We start from the raw sequence: 18,791 nt of genomic DNA on the forward strand, positions 1-18,791 counted from the left end.
TGTTGGTTGGCTAGATACACAGCTGCATAAATCATTCTTTACATTGGCCTGAATTATTCTGCCTTTCGCCAGCATTTTTTATTGTCCATATTTGCTTAATCTTGATACACAGAAAAAAATACATAAAATGGGTCATATGCACAGAATAATTACTTTTAGGGAAATAAACCAGCTTACACACCACAAATTACACACACATATTCATGAACATAAGACCTCGTATCGGCCTAAATCTTCCATATAAAATAATCTAAAATTGCCTGCTTACTGGTATCCAATTCTTTATCTCGTGATCAAACCTCCCCTCCCGCCCAAAAAGACCTCACATGCAGATTGAGTGCACAGGACCCCACTATTTCAGGATGGTGTTGAGTAAAACAATGCAATTATTGCAATGTAAGTCAATACTACCCTTGAGTACGATAGCCTTTGTAAGTTTTAATTAGAAAATTAAAACAAAATTAGTTTTCATTATATATTTTCAAGCACAACATTAGTATGCTATTTTGAATTGAAGAAATACGTCCCTACTACTTACTGCAATGCCATCCCTTTTTGAAATATAATTTCTACCAGAGGTGACTGCTTTTAAAATTCACATTGAAGTTCCTAACCCTTTAAAATGTATTAATGTAAAATTTCCCACCATCCTATCATTAAAAACCAAATTATCTAGTAAAACATACAGCTAAATAGCACCACTAGAAATGGAGAACAGACTAGACAAGTATACTAGGAAAGGCAGTAAAACTTCAGAACTGAAACAAGTGTCAGAAACACAGTAACAGCTAGTAAACATAGTTAATCAACATAAGCAATAGAAATTCAAATAGAAGTTTTTATACCACACAAATATACACATACATGCAGCATAATATTAATGTACGTTCTCCTCCAAAAAAAATTCTTGCTGAAAAATCTTATTTTAAACACATGACATAAGGGGGCACATATTAAAACTAACAAAAGCCCCAAAGCAATTCCATATACATTTTATTTTAAAGTATCACTATATAACAATTTGGATTTTTTTTTTCACTAAAATTATCTATACTTAATACAGTCTCAAATACTAGCAGGTAATAATGGCCATTGGCTTAAAAATATAGCAAACGAATATGAAATAAAAACTCAGGAATACTTACCAAATTATGATTAGTTGAATTAGAATCATCTTCTGGGAATGGGATGTAAACAGCTAAGGCCACACAATTGGCAAAAATAGACAGTAGTATAAATATGTCAAATGGTCTGGAAAATCTTGTTAAGGAATTCATGAATTATGAGTACCTACAAACTTTTAAGTCTAGTTCTCCTTTCAGCATCAACACCTGTAAAACAAGTCTTACTTTTAAGGCAATCTTTTGACTGGTAAATGTGACAAACACTTCATCACCTTCAGTTATATCACTGTAGCATATTATTTTCCATCACAATGATCTTTCAACATCACCCTCTTTTTGAAAAAAGAAAACTATTACTCTTGCTGCCACAGAGCAGTTTATATTAAATTCCAGAGATTAATATAATTATACATTCTTAAATGAATATGTGGGTCATCATGATGGGCAAGGAATACTCAATGAGCTCCTCTGTCCTCATATGCTCATGTAAGACTCGTTAATGTTAACAGAAATGTGTTTGCCCAAAGGAGGGAAGTCATCTGGGATCTAGTTTGGAGTAGGATATGAAAAAGATTCCCAGCAAATCACAACTGTTCTCCTGTATGACAGCTGGAAATCTGCGCAATGGACATAGGAAAATTCTCAGCCCCTCGTCATGTCTCTGACAGCTGGACTCCTGAACAATTTTGCTTTGGCCAGGATGGATGAAAGTTTAGGTGAGTAGAATGAGGAATAGAATATCATTACTGGCTTGGCAGCCATGCATACTGAAAGGCTACAGGCTTTCACACTGACAATAGCACGAATAGCAGCTGCATGTTTTATATCATATCTGGATGACAGCAGTTAAAACCTGGAGATACCGTCTGTCTTCCAGAAAGAAATATATTTCTTAACATTCATGCTCATGAAGTTCAACCTCCAGTTTCTCACTAATCTGCCTTTCCCCCAGAGTATTTAATTACTTTCTTGTAAATACAAACACAGAGGTACCCAGATGAACCTATTCATGGAAGTTTGGAAAGGAAGTATTTTGGCCTTCAGCTATGATCTTTGACATCCTTTCCTCAATTCAATGCATAACTTCCTGATACATGTCCTGTAGAGTCACACAAAACATTGAGGGAAGAATACTGAATATACTCAAGAGTACTGAATATACTCAAAAGCAGATTTTTGTCAGTTTAAGATATTTTTCCTGAAAAAAAACCGCAACCTCCTAAAAAGCCCATGTGCTCCTTCAGATGGGTTTAATTTTTTTTGTTGGCCTACAAAAAAGTTTGTCACCTCAAGGGCTGAGTTGATGTTCACAAAGCCTATCAACATCAGCAGCTGCTATGTTGTATACAAAATAAAGTTACAACACACATCTTAACATGCAGCATTCTCCAAAGCAAAATGAACAAGTGATACCAGCAAAAGACTGAAAACCTTGTTTCCTGATACAGTGCTACTGGGACAAATTCTGCCCTGAGTTATTCCATTCTAGATCCATAGTGATTTCATTTAACTGACCTTAGCCAAGGAGAGGCCAATTTACTGAAATTAGTTGGACTTCTACCAGTTTAAATAAAAGCAGAATCTTTAATTTGCAATTGAATTATGTTCAAAGACTTGAAAAAAACAAGCCCTATAAATGAGTAATGGTTCCTATTGCCAGGTTGGCTCTTCTGTTTAAAGTAACAAAATGAGTTTTACTTCAGTAATCTACTCTTCAAGAGCTGTTTCCCATTATAGGGATATTGCCACGGCTAATAGGCAAACATTTTTCTCCTCGTACCTCAACATAACTACTTGCTATTTCAAACCTTTTCTTGAGAATTAGATAACATCCCAAATCAACATGCCATCAGTTCTGCCAAAGAAATCCACAGACTTCCACATCACAACCACAGAACTAAAGATAAAGCAATCCTTCCCAGCATACAAGTTGTCATGAATACAGACCAGTATATCCAATCTATCCACAGGTGTACATGCTCCCAAATATGCTTGGTAATAGACATACGTTGTAAAAGCTCAGAACGTTAATATATTTCAGACACTTGATGTGCTTAGAGTCCTTGGCTTAACTTAAAATCTTCCCTCTTTTAATACTTGTAGAAATCTTTTTAAAAATATTATTTTTCCATATGACTCATTTGCCCTAATGGCAATACAGCAAATTGCAATGTGGAAGTTACAGGTTTGATGTCTTATGACATCCCCCCATTAACACTCCCATCCATTCAGCCTTATTTGGAAGGGCAACAAATGCAACACAGAGATTTGCTGGAATATAATGTAAGCTTGTAACTTTAGAAAGTTCTAAAAATGTTCCCCCATCTCCTCCAAGGAAAAAGGAACACCTATGAGCTTTTCTCTGACTTTTAACAACTTACACTAGTAAAATGATATTTTATGTCATTAGGACACAAAATTAAAAGGACTCCTTTAACATCAATTTCAGCAGAACTACCTACCATCAACATTAATGACAGTTACCCACACGTGCAAGTGAACTAATGCGTTAGCTGTGATGCTGTAGAAGATGCTGTAAAACAATCCCCTTGCTACATTCAGAAAACGCAGGGAACAGATTATAAAAATGAAAATGCATCAAAGGATACTTCCATTCTACTAGACTAATGCAGGCTCTTCGTATTGGGTTGTTGAGGGATAAACAGAAAAGGGCACGGGGTGGCCGACTATTAGATGTATTACCCTGTTTTTTGCTCTTGGCATATTGCTGGCGTTTTCTTTGGGACAGAGATCCTACAGGCTGGGCTGTGGTCGTACTCATATTTTGGGCAGCCTTTGCTTGTCTAGCAGCATCAATTGCAGCTTGCCAAGATAAAACAGTTTGCTTGGACGGTGCTGAACTGTTTGACTGACTAGCTGGTCCGTCACCAGGGAGAGGAATTCTGGTGCTACTTGCATAGTTCGCCTCTGTGGGACAAAAGAAAAAAGTACTTGGTTATAATTTTTTATGCTAAAACATGTCACAGTATTTCTGAGAAAAAGATTATTTTAAGACCTCTGGGCAGTGTGATGCTCCCATTTCGCATGCTACAGAGCACAACTGTACAGATGTATATATGTGATTGAACGGTAGCAAAAAAATGCTCAGGAATCAGTATTATGACTTCAGCTTTAGTCCAAGTGTCAAGACAAGTGCTACACAAACACTCCACGTTTTGATTCTTCCACTTACTGCATTTTTTCCTAACTGGAAGGCAGCTTTTCTGTCACCATGTTTATCCAGTAAAACATAGCTACTCCTTAAGATCAACTTTGCTCTAGTACCTTAGCATTTACTATTTCTCATTTCATTTTGGTCAAAAAAAGTAGTTTTTTAAAATACTTACACATTGTTCAATTAAGAATAACCAACATTATGGGGGGTAAGTGGGCAAAGTCCTGTAAGCAAATTAAATCTCGCCCTACTCTGCACTGTCAAAGAAAAACACAGGGATGCCTCCTACAAGTGAAAAATCCAATACTGTCTGCTGATAAGCATGTTCATAAAGCACCAGTATCTTTCACACTAGAAATTACGACAGTAAAACCACTGTAGAGGGGTGGGGGTTGTTTTTGTTTTCAGAAGGATTTACAAAATAAACTGCACCTTCCAAATAATACTAAAGTCCTATTTATCCCGATGACAGCAAAGGCTGCAAAACACCACCTCCTCACAAGGATCCTTCCTCGTGAGCTCTTTGACTAGCGCAACAGAGTCTACTCCTACATGCACCTGTAGGAACGGGAGACTCCTAAGTGAAATTCAAAACTTGAAGCTGCCTGGGTGGGGAAAAGAAAAATGGAGGAACGGCACAATATACGTGCTGGGAATTAGGGCTGGCAGGCGGGATGACTGAAACGGATCTACCCAGGCAGGAAAGGAAAATAGCTCCCCAGCGATCGCCGCTCGCCAGGCAGAGCAGAGCCACAGAAAGCACCCCCCTCCTTTTCTAGACGGGGGGCGACGGACAACGAGAAAGACGCGAGAGCCGCGAACACGCGTGGAAACGGGCGAGCCCGGCCTCAACGGCCGCTTCCCACAGCCCCGCGTGCGGGGCGGCAGCGCGCGCCGGGGGCGAGGGGAGGCGGGAGCACTAAGATGGCTCCCCGGGATGGCGGCGGGGGGGTTCGCGCCGGGACCCGCGCCCGTCGCCCCCGGACGCGGCCGAGCCGCGGGGAGCCGGCAGCGGCGGGGCGAGCGCTGGCCGGCGGCGAGCGGGTGGCCTATCAACAGCTGGGTGACCCGGCGGGCAGCGCCGCCTCGGGGGCGGGCTGACACCGGGGGCAAAGGTGGGAATTTCGTCTCCGACGTGTTCCCAAAGCATCCCTGCTCCCCCACCCCGCCGCCTTTTTTTATTTAATTAAAAAAAATGCAATGGCACAGCCGTCTCCCCCGCCTTCCGCCTGCCCTTTGGGATGCCATGAAAGGTGGCTCGGCACAAATAAAGCACCCACCCACCCATCTCTCCATGGTCTTTTTAGATCAATACTTGAAAGGGAAACAAAACCCGGGTGCCTGCGTTCCCCGGCGGAGCCCCCGGCCAGAGCAAAATCACAAACTTACTGCTAATTGAGGAACGGGGGATCATTTAAAAACAACAGTGGGGGACGTGGCAACGCCGAAGCCGGTCGGCAGAGGGGATTAAGGGCGAGGGGCCCCGCGTCCTTCCCCGGTGCCCCCGGCAGGGCGGGGGGCCCAGCACGGCGCACCCGCCGCCCTACGCGGACCCCTCGCTGCCCTCCCGCCCCGCCGCCGGGGAGCTGCGTCCGCAGGCGGGTTTATCCACAATTACACAAATAGAGGGAAACGAGGCGCAAGCCGTGTCCTCCCCCGGCGCAACCAGCTGGTATTAATGGCCTCAGGACAAGAGCCAGGCACGCATAAACCCGCTCCGATATTAGTCACACGCCGAGGACAGCACCTTATCTCGCCTTCACCTCATTCCCTGCCCTTCCCCGTCCCTCCTCGAACCCAGCCGCTCATCCCTTCCCCACCCCAAACCTACCCCATGCTCACCCCCTTCCCTAATCCCCCCCACTCCCCGACTCCCAAATCCCTCAAAAATCCTCCCCCCTCCCTGCCCTCAGCTCCGGCTCTTACCTTCTGGGAGCTGCTCCGGCGACTGCTGGTGGTGGTGCATTATTCTCACTTTCTCCCGTGTGTGAGAGGAAAATGAAAAAAAACAAAAAAGAGCAGAGTCGCCCCCCACCCCACCCCGAGCCAGGTGTGCGCTGCCCCTGCGCTCCCCGCTACCCGACCCCCATGGTAGCGACTAGCGACGCGCGAGGGGCTGCTCCTCCTCCTCCTCCTCCTGCTGATGCTTCGCCGCTGCCAAATCCCTCAGAGTTTGGGCCAACATGACACTCACATCCGGGTGACACGGGATCTCTCCATCCCTAGCAACCCGGCTGCTGCCGCCGCCTGCTTCTCAGTCCCCCTCCTGCTGCAGCCGCCTGCTCCTCGATCCCTCTCCTGCTGCTGCTGCTGCTGCCGCCGCCTGCTCCTCAATCCCCCTCCTCCTGCCGCCGCCTGCTCCCCAATCCCCCTCCTCCCGCTGCAGCTTGCCGGCGCCACAGGGTTAACTCCCTCGCTGCTGCCACCGCCACCTGCTGCTGCCGCGCTCCCGCGGCCGGGCCGGGCGGGGGCGCGGAGCCGCTCTCTAATCGCTCGGAGCTCCGGCAGCCGCAAATAGAGCCGCTGCCGCCGTAACCCCTTCGCCGCCGCGCGGCCGCCCCCGCCAGCCGGGCTCGCGCCCCACACGCCACCCCACCTGCTTCCCGACCCCGCCCGCCGTCCTGTCCCGCGGCCGCGTCCCCTCAGGCCACCCGGGGCCGCGCAAGCCGCCCGCCCTCAGCCCTTTCCCTTCCCACCCGACCGGCACCGCCCCACACGGCAGGTACCGGTGTAACGTCCGGAACACACCGAGACGCGAGTGGCTTTAGCATCTCCCTCTCCACGCGCCCCGGCGACCGAGGCCCTCGCCGCTGAGAGCGGAAGGCTCAGCGGCACGGTACGACCTTCCCCGCCCGGCCCTGCCCGCACCGTCCTCCCACAGCGCGATCGCCCTCTTCCCGCGGGGACTCCGCTCCGCTCCTCCTCCTTCACCCCCCACGAAAACCCAGTAACTTATTCCCACCTCGAGCTCTGTGCTTACCTCAGGAACCTGTTGAAATGCCGTCATTCTGACTCCAAGCTAACCCTGAGATTTTGGAAGTTTATCCAAATAAACTCTTCAAATAAATTTGGCTTAGAAAACAAAAAATTCTTTTGAGCCTTCCCTTTCACTGCAGAACCCTAAAACTTTCATTTAAGTTTTATTTCATTGGTCTTGAAACTACCACAGAAGTCCCGCATACCGATACCCGGGGCTGGAGAGGCCGTGAGGTGTGCTGCAAAGGAAGAAACTCGGGACAGCTGCCTATAATTACTGCAAGGCAGTATTTCAATCATCACAAGAAGTGATTAATGAAATAAAGTAAGGATTATAAACATACAAATTCAAGCCAGGATTTATTCTTCAGAGTTAAAGTTTTCTCCACAATGAATATTTTTCTCATTTTTTAAAGGAGTATTTCAGAATATCTTTTTGAACAAGCCATGATCAAACCTGATGGTTTTGAACCTTTCTCTTTGGCAAAGGTGGTATTTTGTTAAGATAACATTTCAATGAAACTACTTCTACTATCCCTTTCCTTTACCGCTTCCTTATTAGTGTCCCTATCTGCTCTTTCAGCCATCCTTCATACACAACTCTCTCCATCTAGTTAATAATGAATAATAACTACAGACAGTAATTAGAAGAAGAGCAATAAAACCTTTATACTGTTGATATTCCCCTGGGATCTGGTGAAGGATACCCATCCTCCAGCTTTATAAGAAGCTCTCTGTTAGGGGGAGCCTATTCCTTTTGGTGTTACCTTTGTAAGTGAAAGGATAAAACAGCCATGAACAGCAAAGCTGACTTAGAGAGAGGGTTTGTTGGGTTTTTTGGTTTGTTTGGTTTTTTTTCCTTAAGAAAGAAAATCCCAATGCCCCTTCTTGGCCTTGGTTTCAACTCTTCCTTCTTTTATAATCTTCTGACCTGATGGATTCGGCTGTTGCAGTCATGAGTCAATCTGTTGGTTTGGCTTAATAGGGAAGGTACCGCACCCACTTGACAGGTTTCAATCATTACAGAGTGTTTTTCCCGATTAAAACAGTCTACTACATACTTAGGTACTTGCCTTCAATGTCCATGAAAGTCACTAGATCTTTTCTTGACAGTCAGACATTTAGGTGTCAAAAATGCTTGGTACATTTTCAAAAGCATCTAAATCAAGACTAGTTGCCTAACAACCACTACAGGTGCTGGAAGTAGGCACCTAGTGTGCTTAGCAGGAGTTAGTGCCTAACCTGTTTCGGTACTTCCTACCTTTACAAATCAAGAGTCATGTATCTAAATCACTTTTTTAAAGGAAGCTTATAAAGTTACACACTGAGGCACTACTGAGAAATTCATAACTAATAAGGCCTGTATCTAACATAAGCAAAAAGCATCCCATACAAGAAGGGCTGCTTCCCTTGCAAAGGTTTTCATGAAATTCCTGGATTCTGGCCTCGCCAATGCCTGTTTTCTAACCCTCAGTCCTTATAGCGGATGATAGCAGGATGCACTGGAAGCTACCAAATACTCCTCAAAACCAAGCTTTGTGAGCCTTGCAATAAAACCATGAAACAGAGAGAATATTTTTTTCACAGATGGTCCAAACCTGTAAGCATATAGTTTTGCATATTTCAAGTGCTAACTGCCCCTTTACTGCTAGATCAAATTATCTACTTTATTTTCAAAATCAAAATTCTAGTTAAAAAAGAAATGCAAGTCCTTTTAGAAATTGTAGAGAAAGTATTAAACACTAATACTGTTTATTCACGAAAGTGCTAATTACCAAAGCCATCAATTCTCTAAACAGCTGTTTTTCCTTCTTCTAGAAACTTGTGTTTAATTATTTCACTAAGGTTGCTTCACTTTTATTTCATTTTGTTACTCATTTCTGAATAAAATGGCCAGCATTATATGGATGTTTTAGAAGGTGTACCAGCTACCATAATAAGTGATGGCATTTGAATGGAAAAAACATTTTTCAGAGAAAAAAGACATATGGATGTCCTCATCTGTCATACACTCTATACCATATTCAGTGCACTTCCTTTGTATGTTAAAGAATGGTGGAGCAGGGAACAAATACCTTTAATACTGTCATACATTGATTGAAGGTTTGTAACTAAATTACTACCATTTCCCCCTTGATAATGTTTTTTGCTTGTCAGGGATTTATTCTCTGTAAGGGAAAGGGGTGGCCAAAGAAGGAGCCTCTTACAGACAGCATAGGAGCAGAAGCCTATTAGGAATTTAGGAGCGCTGTGCAGAAGGATAAACTTACTGAACCAAAACTCCAGGACTATGAATTTGTGTAGCGGTGCACAGCAATACTGTGCAGCAGTTCATTGCAGGAAGAAAGAACAAATCCGACTGCGATGCATGTGGGAGGAACTTACGTAACAAATACGTAATTTTATAAAAAATGGGAAGCAACAGCAGTAGCCCAGCCATTAACAAGGCAGGGATTCTCGCTCATGTGGGTTAATCCATTATTAATTTTAATAGTCCAGCTGAAGTTATTAGTATGCTAATATATACTAAACTATTACTAGCCTTATACACGGGAGGAATATTTTAATGAAAGATGGCTATGTTGCAAACAAGACTTGCAGAATTCATTCTCATACATGTTATATCTTTCATTTCTTTTGCATATATTTTCGGGTGCATCCTCTTTTTCTTTTTGCCTAAAAACTTCTATTTTCATTCTGCTTGTATGAAGTACAGCAGAGCTACAGTTTGAGTTTGAAAAAGTTGATTGAATTTTTATCTAAAAAAGACCATGATGTAATTTAAATATGTCTGTATATTGTTTATGTCAAATCAGTGAATATCATCTCTCTGATGTCAGTACAAGTAACAGTGACTCTCTAAAGAACTTAAAATAGCACTCTCTTATTATCAATGTAGTTTATATGGACAACTATAAGAAGTGCATACTTCTGAAAACCCATTAACTAGGATCTCAAAAATAGATAAAAATGTGCATAAATGGATTTTAAAATACATTAATCCACTATAGAATAAAGAAGATGGCAGGGAGGCTTAACTGTCCATGTTATTGACCTTATCCATGCTCATGATTTAATAGGTAAAAAAACTTCCAAGAGGACATAACATGGGATTTTTATTTGCCCTTTGCAAGAATGGTCTTTTATGGTTTTGCATAACTGTTTTTTCATTAATTTGCGTGAGCAAAATATCCTAATACTATGCATAATTTTTATTTTCTTTTCTCCTACTTGGTGTTTGACAAAAACATTCAAGGTACGAGAAGCCTACCACACTAAGGACTTACCATATAATCATTTGCATATAAGCTCACCAAACATAGAAATTTGTGAAAGCTAAACGTAAATGAAGTGAGTAACGCTACTTCAGTTTAGCTGGAGATCTAGCTGTACATTTTTGAAAAAATATTTCATTGTGAAAACTTGTACAGAAACAGGGAAGGGGAGAAGGAGAGAAGGCAGCGGGGTGTGCAGACAATGCTCTTTTTGTTTTTTGCTGAGCTACAGCATCAGATATGTCTCATATTGCCTGTGGATTAATGAAATGGGTGACGGTCACCAGTAATGCTTACCAACTCAACAAAAACCCTAATTTATTTTTTCCATCCTCTCAGCAGAACTTTATATAGTGGTACCCAGATAGTACGGGACAACTACAAACACGATTTTGAATTAAAGGCTTACTTGTATATGTCTCTGAAGCTACATTTTCATTTTCTCTATATGGAAGCATAAACAGTGTAATCTGCTCTGAACATATTGAAAATCTGTTAAATTTAAAATTCAGTTGGATTTTTTCAAAACAAATTACTAAGAATGTAATGAAATGTGTTTTCCTGACTAATTAGATTCTTTGGCTTTCTGTGGCTTCAATTAGGATGCTATTACTCAGCAACAGTTTATATTCTTCCAGAAGTTCTGTCTCCTAGCTATAGTTCTTCACTATTTTCATTGCTTACCATATCTTTCACTAACTTGATTATTTGACTGAAAATAGAGCCACTTAAGAAGTTACTGGATGTTCTATTTTTCTTTATCTCAAAGCTTCATTTCCTAGTAGTCGTCTTTTTCATCTCTCCCTGTTACCCTCTGATCTTCAGTCATGGATTGTCTTCACATTTTTCTCCAGTGATCCACTGTTATTAATAAATACTTTCCACCCTGTACATTATCCACCTTCCAGAACTCCTACATGCCTATGCCAGTCCTAGTCATTTGAGGCCCAAGTGAATTGGCTTTGGTGGGCATTGGACTGGGTTCCTAGCCAGAAATTATTTCCAACTATATCACTGTGCTAGCAAGGTGAACTGAAGTGGTGACAGCAGGACTACATCACCTTAAATTTAGAGTATCCATATTTAGGAAAGAAAATATTGAAACTGTTGACTGCAGGAACACATTTCAAACTGTCATTTAAGTAGATTCAAAATTTTCTCTGAAGAGTTTCATCTCTATTTTTAGTGCTCAGTAGAATGATGATTTCACAGATGGGCAACACAGCCAGCTACCAAAAAAATTCCACTGCACATAATTGTGCTTGAAAATGTCACAGCAAAACGGACAGATGACTCATGGTATCAGCACATGTGCCTCATGCAAACAAATAACTTTTATAAATACAAGCCACACTCCAGCTTCTGCAGGATATTCTGACGGTGGCTTGTGGTGCAGTTTCAAAACCCCACACCGGAGGCTGGAATACTACTAAAAACTGCACAGATTTTAGACAGAAGCAAACATGTTTGTGTGGGGGCTCTCCCACGGTGACTGCAGGAGACAACAGCCAGGCAGCACCAGCCCTCAGCAGGCACCATGGGGAACAGCAGGAGAGGGGGTGGCTGGGTCCAACGGCATCAAATGGGAATTCCAGCCCCGGGAGCTTTTCCCACTGCACCCCGTGGGAGCCACCCAAGGTGCTGCCCAAGCACTGCTCCTGCGTGAGGCCCAGCCCAAATGAATCATAGAATCATTAGGGTTGGAAAAGAAAATACGCTTGTGGGCAAGAGACCTTGCTCTTCCTACAAAGGCCTTTGATTTCTCCTACGAAAGCACAGATGTATCCTTTCAAATGTAAACTTACATTGCACTTTTAAACCAATTTGTTCTGCTGTGGTATCTATATGTATCTTTCCCAGAACAAGTAAAATTAATTAGCTCTGTATTAAATATCAAGAAACTGACACTTAAAGAGATTAGGGCATAAGTAAAAATTCATGTTTTTTACATATAGCAGAGTACAGAACAAAATAAAATTCTCAAGTTTACCTGTCTCTGCTCCAATTACTAAACACAGCACATTACCTGGGGTTCGAAAAATGTTTCTCACTTGCCAGATTCAGGAAACATGAATTTAGCAAATTTCTCTTCAGAATCTTTCCCAGATAAATTTTTAAATTGACATTGAGGGACACTCCTTGTCAGAGTTGGCTCTTGAAGACAACTACAGGTGCACAGTTGAGCACATCAAGGTCAAGAAATGTCCTACTTCATTCTGGGGCTCCATCATGACACAGTTTCACATGATCCTTTCTTCCTTTTACAGGAGTATGCACTACGTAGTGTGCGAGACATCCTACGCTTACATCAGGAAAGTGACAGTAAATATTTATATTTATTTTTTCATCTAATTAATTAATTTATGTATTCAGCAATGGACACGAGTCAAAATTTATTCCAAACTTATTTTGTTGGAACGCAGAATTCTGTTGCAGCAAATGCACGCAGAATTTGCCTGTACTTGCTTCACAATAAGTAGGGCTAGCAGGAAGCACAAACAAGTTTTAGAGTAAGTAGGAGCTAACAACAACTGTTGAAAGAAAGCTTCCTATCTGTGCTAGTTGGTACCTACCGGAGGAAATATATTCATGTCTTTGTGTTTGTGTTGGCACCCCACACTGAAACAGGAATCACAGATAGTAAGAAAATCACAGGCCTATAGAAAGAGGGAGAACTCAGTAACTGCATTAGAGAATGAGGAAAAGAAGTATAAAATGCTACTGAAGTAAAATGCAGGTCTAGGTTTTCAGATCTGCAGCAAGCTTTTAAAGCCTTTTTTCTTTAAAATCTGACATTCTTACAAGTAGATCCAATGAGCTGCGTTACTTGCAGAAGTAAAGGATTACAGTTATTAAATATTTTAGAAATTGTGGTATAATATCAACAGTAAATGATAAGACGATTGTTTTTAAAGTGCCTCACTAGGTAGAATGGAGACTGTCACGTAAAGATCCCATCTTTGGCTTTAACATGATCATCTCGTCTGTATGTTCAGTCTTTGTTTTTATGGATACATAAACACATCTATGAGTTGCATATTGTTCAAAAATTCCTTTCCCTGTCTCTGAATGGTGTAGGATACCAAGATTGCGCTACCCTACCAAAAATTTTTCTTCCTGTCTTTATGGTGACACTCAACAAAACATGGAGCCATGTTAGGTCAAACCTCTGGCAACTGTGTTTTCACTGCAGTTCAAAGAGTTTGAAAGGACAAAAGCATAAATAAGGATGCAAAGTAAATATCCTTTCATATCATAACACTTCACTGTGTGGCTCTTGACAAAGAGCAGCTTAATAGACTAGGGAAACAAATCCCTATAGAAAAGCACTGAGGGATAATGCTAGTAGTAGACAAGGCAAAAGAGGAGCTTTCAATCAGGAATAGAGTAACTGCAAATAACAAAATTTATTTAGGACACAATGGACGCTGTTTTTCAGCAAGCAGGTGCAATTATCAAAAGGTGTTTGTGAGGTTTAGTTTGTTACTTAGCGGGTTTGGGGATTTTTTTATTTTCCTCAGAGACACCACTGCCCAAGCATGTCAAATGAGGATGTGCTATGATGTGTTTAATGGAAGTTTTACATCATATTAATATTTCTATAGTAACTAACAAATTCTGTCACACTTTTGCTTTCTTCTGCATGCCCTTGAAATTAACTGAAAATCAACGAGTGCAGCCAAATCTCAATATTCTATAATCACCTGCCTCATACAGCTGGCTTGTTGATGCAGTTCACTTACAGCTTTGAACTTACGTGTAAAGCTCCTTTCAATGACTCTGGAACTGGCATCTCAAAGTAGGGTGCCATTTTCCAATGAAAGGGTTGTATCCCATTATGGGTATCTGCTCAAGATATCTGACAGACCTGCCAACATAACCTGCAATTCCAAACACAATAAAGCTCTATTATGCATGCAAAATAAAACTTAGGCTCAGATGGATCGTGTCTTGGGGCTTTTCCAGTTTGCTGTTGTAGAGCAATTCTCAAAGTGTTTCTTTATGCAGAAACACAGATATGAAAACATTGGACACTAATATCTTCAGTCATTTAATATGCATGCTTCTTTTTTTTTTTTTTTTTTTTTTTTTTTTTTCCCGGGGTCTTTGTTTCCTGTCAAATAAAAGGATTATTCCTGAAAATGACTCTTATTAGACTTGGCAAGATTTTTATGCATTTCTGCATCTGAAAGGTTTGCATCATCAAATAAGAAACTAGAGATTATGGCTATGAAAATATGTGAATAAAAGCAAAGGGACAGATGCTGAAGCCATAAAAATTACTAAGGCATAATCTGTGTTTGCTGTTCCATATAACTACACAGTAAAAAAAAAAAAAAAAAAAACAAACAACAACAAAACAAAACAAACCCAACCAGACAGCAACAGAGTACAATCTCAAAATTTATTTTCAGCTTCTAGTCATTTTAGTATATGGTGGGGTTTTTTGTTTTGTTCTGTACAAAGGCCAGTGATTGAGCTTATTTATGGGCATATTTTAAGTCTCTAAAGATACAGATTGCTTCCTCCTGTCTGGTACTGAATTTAGAAAATTGTAAACAAACCAAATGGTGAATTTCACTTAGAAGTTCAATTTAGATTAAGTTGATTTCGGTTTAAGGGCTCTGCTTAGCTGTAGCACATTTTGACCTACTTTGTGTACTACACAGTGGGTAAAACAACACTTGAGAGAGAAATGATGTTTAGCATGCTCCCTGAGAGCTAGTATAGCTAATATAGGTACCTAGCAATATAAAATAATTTGAGTGCCCTACGCATACAAAGTCATATTCTACAGTCACACAACCTGGGCATGTTACAGCTGTACCTTGTATGTTAGCCTCTCATAAATTCCAGCACAATTTTGATAAAAAATTAAAGGCTTAAACAAAGTTGAAAGAGACCAACACAATTATTTAAAATTCCTAGCAAAGACTTTGTCTTGACCATGACTATTTTCAAAGTTTTGATGTCTCAGAGGAACCTCAGAACTGCTTTAGCCCTTAGTACATGGTGTTCTCAATGGAAATACAAATGATTGTGACCTTTGCCAAGGAGATCCCTGACTAACAATACAGTTTCTTAGCATCTTGCAGTCAGGCATATACTTGAAGAGTCTCCAAGGTAAATTAATGTATGTCAGATATTAGACTAGCCCCTAGATGTAGTCCTGAATTGCCAGAATGTAAAGATACCTGCAAAGTCCCTCTTTCCATCAGTGCCATCGCTCCACAGAGCAGTTCTAACTGAAGAACAAATTGTAGTTGAATGCTTTATTTCAGAATGGAAAGGAGAAAAAAGAGCTCAAATATTTCAGGCAGTTTTGACAACAACAAAAAAAACCCACTGCAGATCTTTTATTACTTTTAGTATCTGACACAAGAAAAGAAGGCTAATGCTGACTTTCCTGCTGCCCATATTCTTGAACAGTAGATCTCACCTGGAAATGCACGGCAGGCAGGTACTGAGGTATGCACAGCACACATATGCCCACACATGAACACTCACTGTGGTTAGGGTGTAGCTTATTATAATGAGGCATTAAAATGTTCTTCATTGGTGGTAGTGAGGCATGGTGCCAAGATGCCTGGGCGGTACAGCTTCAGAACTATGGAGAGAGCAAATGTAGTAGGGGCTTCAAAAAAGGGTTGCTGTGAACCTATTTTTTTAGAATAATAAGCTGTTAAACTACTTAGAAAACATGGGAAATCAAGCTATATAAAAATACGCAGGAATGCTTCTTCAGTAGGCTGAATTTTTGTCAAATAGTCTACACTGTAAACCCATGTGAAATATTCTTTTTCTCCATCCTTCAATTCTAATTCTGTTTTCAGATACAGTAGTTCAATGTTATAACTCCAAACACTACTTAAATTACATTAAAATATGAAGGTTTGGAGTTGGAGTATGTGTATAGAAAACATATTTGGTCTTGCCTCTCATGCTCAGGTGCCCACTGTAAAACCACATGCTGGGTGTGCATAGTGCATTAACTGATATACTCTACAGAAGGACTTATTTTTGCTTCCTAGAAATTCAGCACATTATCTGACAAATGCAGTAATTTAAGTTTATTTTTTTACCTCTGCCTAAGCATCCTGCTTACATAATAATTTACCTTTTGGACAGCAAAATCTGTGTCTATTCAGTCTGTGCCTGTTGCATCACCAAGCACCACCTTCTCTGCTGTTCAAACGAGCCAGCAATGCAGCAGTGGCCTGGGGGCAAAGGCTGACTCAGAACCACTGAAGCTAAACATCAATGCTTCCCCTAAATAGGCAGACACTTCAATATCATTGACTTCCATGAGATCTGGTATTTCTTTCAATCCAGCCATATCCAGTGCTAAATAATGAACAAAACAGGAGTCAGGGCAAGGGAGGGAGGTCAAGGGATTGTGAGAGCATGAGCAAGATCAGCTATTCCAGGCATAAAATAAGGATAAGGCTGATGTGGATGACTAAGAATGTCAGAAGAGCTCCTGAGGAAAAATAGAGGGTATATGACATATATAAGAACAGGAAGCCTGAAGAGGATTAAGAGAATTATGAACTGTAACTGAAAGGCTGTAAAAAAAACCCAAACCCAGCAACAGCACTGTGTAAGGCTGCCAGAATTGACAAAGTGAGAAGATTGCTCAGAAAGGGAAGAAACAATAAAGGATCTCAAAATATTTAAGTGATGTGAAGATCAACAGGGAATTAGCTGCTGAGCTGTTAACAGAACCTGTGCATGAGAGGACTTAAGGACAAGATAAAGCTAGAAATGTAAATGCACACTTCTATTCAATATCCATGCAGTAAAGAAAGCAAAATGCCAAAAAAGAGAATGCAACTTCCAGAGGAGGACACTGTAAAAATAAGATGTTAAGAGCAATAAAATAAGAACTAAGCTTTGTACCTTCTGGAATAACAAATAACACAGGAAAGCTGTGAGGCTAGATTATTTGTGACAAATACGCTTGAAAGAACATTTCAAACAACAGTGACCCTTTAACAGTGATTTTGCAGAAAGAGCTCAGAATGAACATAAAAATAAGTGAACGTTACTCCAGCCTTCAGAAACCAAATTGGAAAGAAATAGGAAAGCAGAGATGACTCATTATAACCTAAGTGGCCAGAGTGATCCTACCAACATTAAAGCATGCAATCAGTAGCCATGTGTAGCATTAGGAAGAAATCAAAAGTATTCCATAACAATCCACAATGGGACAACCTTTGTAAATGTGGTATGTTTGCAAGTTCATTTTCCATTACTTCAAAGTGAAGTCAATCTGAGACAATAGTCTGCAACCCGCCCACCCAAGTTTCTGACCTTGTTTTTTCACAGAAACTAGTGTCTCACTACTTAGGCAGAACCACTGAAGAGCAGCAGCACCTGTATTCAAAATGTCAGGGAAACTTTAAGATTGATTCTATTAAAATCTGATGCCCTAGCATTTAATAGCATGAGGGAAGGAACTTACTGACCCTCTTAGATTCAAAAGATATTATCAGACAAAACTAAAGAATGTCATATTTTGCTGTAACTTAAAGTTCTTTTAAAGTTCGTTTAATTAAACCTTTTGTATTAAGTAATTTAGTAACCCAAGAAAAAGAGAGAAGCTAGTGCCTTCTTGGCTTCTCTACACCCAAGCATGCAGTAACACTGTTTACTTTCTTTGATTAATTAACATATTTTCTGCTGTGAAGAGGTTATTGGACTGATGTCTGAAGGCTAAGAACTGCCAAAATAGGCTGCAAAATACATTTTATCCAACTACTTTCTTCATCAGATTCAGAATACTCCTGCCCAGGTTTTGCACACTAAATATACTCACCACTGTGCAATTTGCATTTCTTTTTCTCTGTAGATATCTGTCTTTCTAAATGCACGTTCAAACAACCCTGTGATTTTTTAAACTGTTATGTCATTGAATGCTGCTTAATTTAAACGTCTGTGGATATGCTTCTTACCTACTTACTGACCTTTCCCTAACAGTCTATCCTATCCTGTGTTTCAAACTGTACTGAAACTACTATGGATGCTCTATTTGATGGCATTACATCAAAGAGATTCATGCCAAAACTCTTTGGCCAACACCATCATTGCTGATGTCAGCATAGCTTTAAGAACAAGGCTAGTTAGCTAATTGCTTTACAGAACAATCACAGGCAACGCAGAACTTGGAGCCAAATGTTTTGCTGGAGCAAGCAGGCAAAACGCCATTGAAGACATCTATTCCATCAGGCCAAAATTCAC

At 40.9% G+C, this 18,791-nt stretch overlaps 1 protein-coding gene across 3 annotated transcripts in view; it reads right to left on the bottom strand.

The window, feature by feature from the left end:
* CACNA1D (calcium voltage-gated channel subunit alpha1 D) overlaps window positions 1-6,635 on the bottom strand; it is a 198,457-nt gene extending 191,822 nt beyond the window's left edge. For 2 of the 3 annotated variants that reach the window (XM_064453889.1, XM_064453888.1), the window contains exons 1-3: window positions 6,226-6,634; window positions 3,734-4,052; window positions 1,146-1,251 (exon numbers count right to left, since the gene is read on the bottom strand). In XM_064453889.1, coding sequence (XP_064309959.1) covers window positions 1,146-1,251; window positions 3,734-4,052; window positions 6,226-6,265 — 465 coding nt within the window. In that variant the 5' untranslated portion in view covers window positions 6,266-6,634. Of the gene's footprint in view, window positions 1-1,145; window positions 1,252-3,733; window positions 4,053-6,225 lie in introns of all 3 variants that reach the window. The other variant, XM_064453890.1, reaches the window with a different exon arrangement.
* Between the last annotated feature and the right edge of the window lie 12,156 nt (window positions 6,636-18,791).

Source organism: Phalacrocorax carbo, chromosome 6 (assembly GCF_963921805.1).
Source record: "Phalacrocorax carbo chromosome 6, bPhaCar2.1, whole genome shotgun sequence".
In the NCBI taxonomy this organism is placed as follows: Eukaryota; Metazoa; Chordata; class Aves; order Suliformes; family Phalacrocoracidae; genus Phalacrocorax; species Phalacrocorax carbo.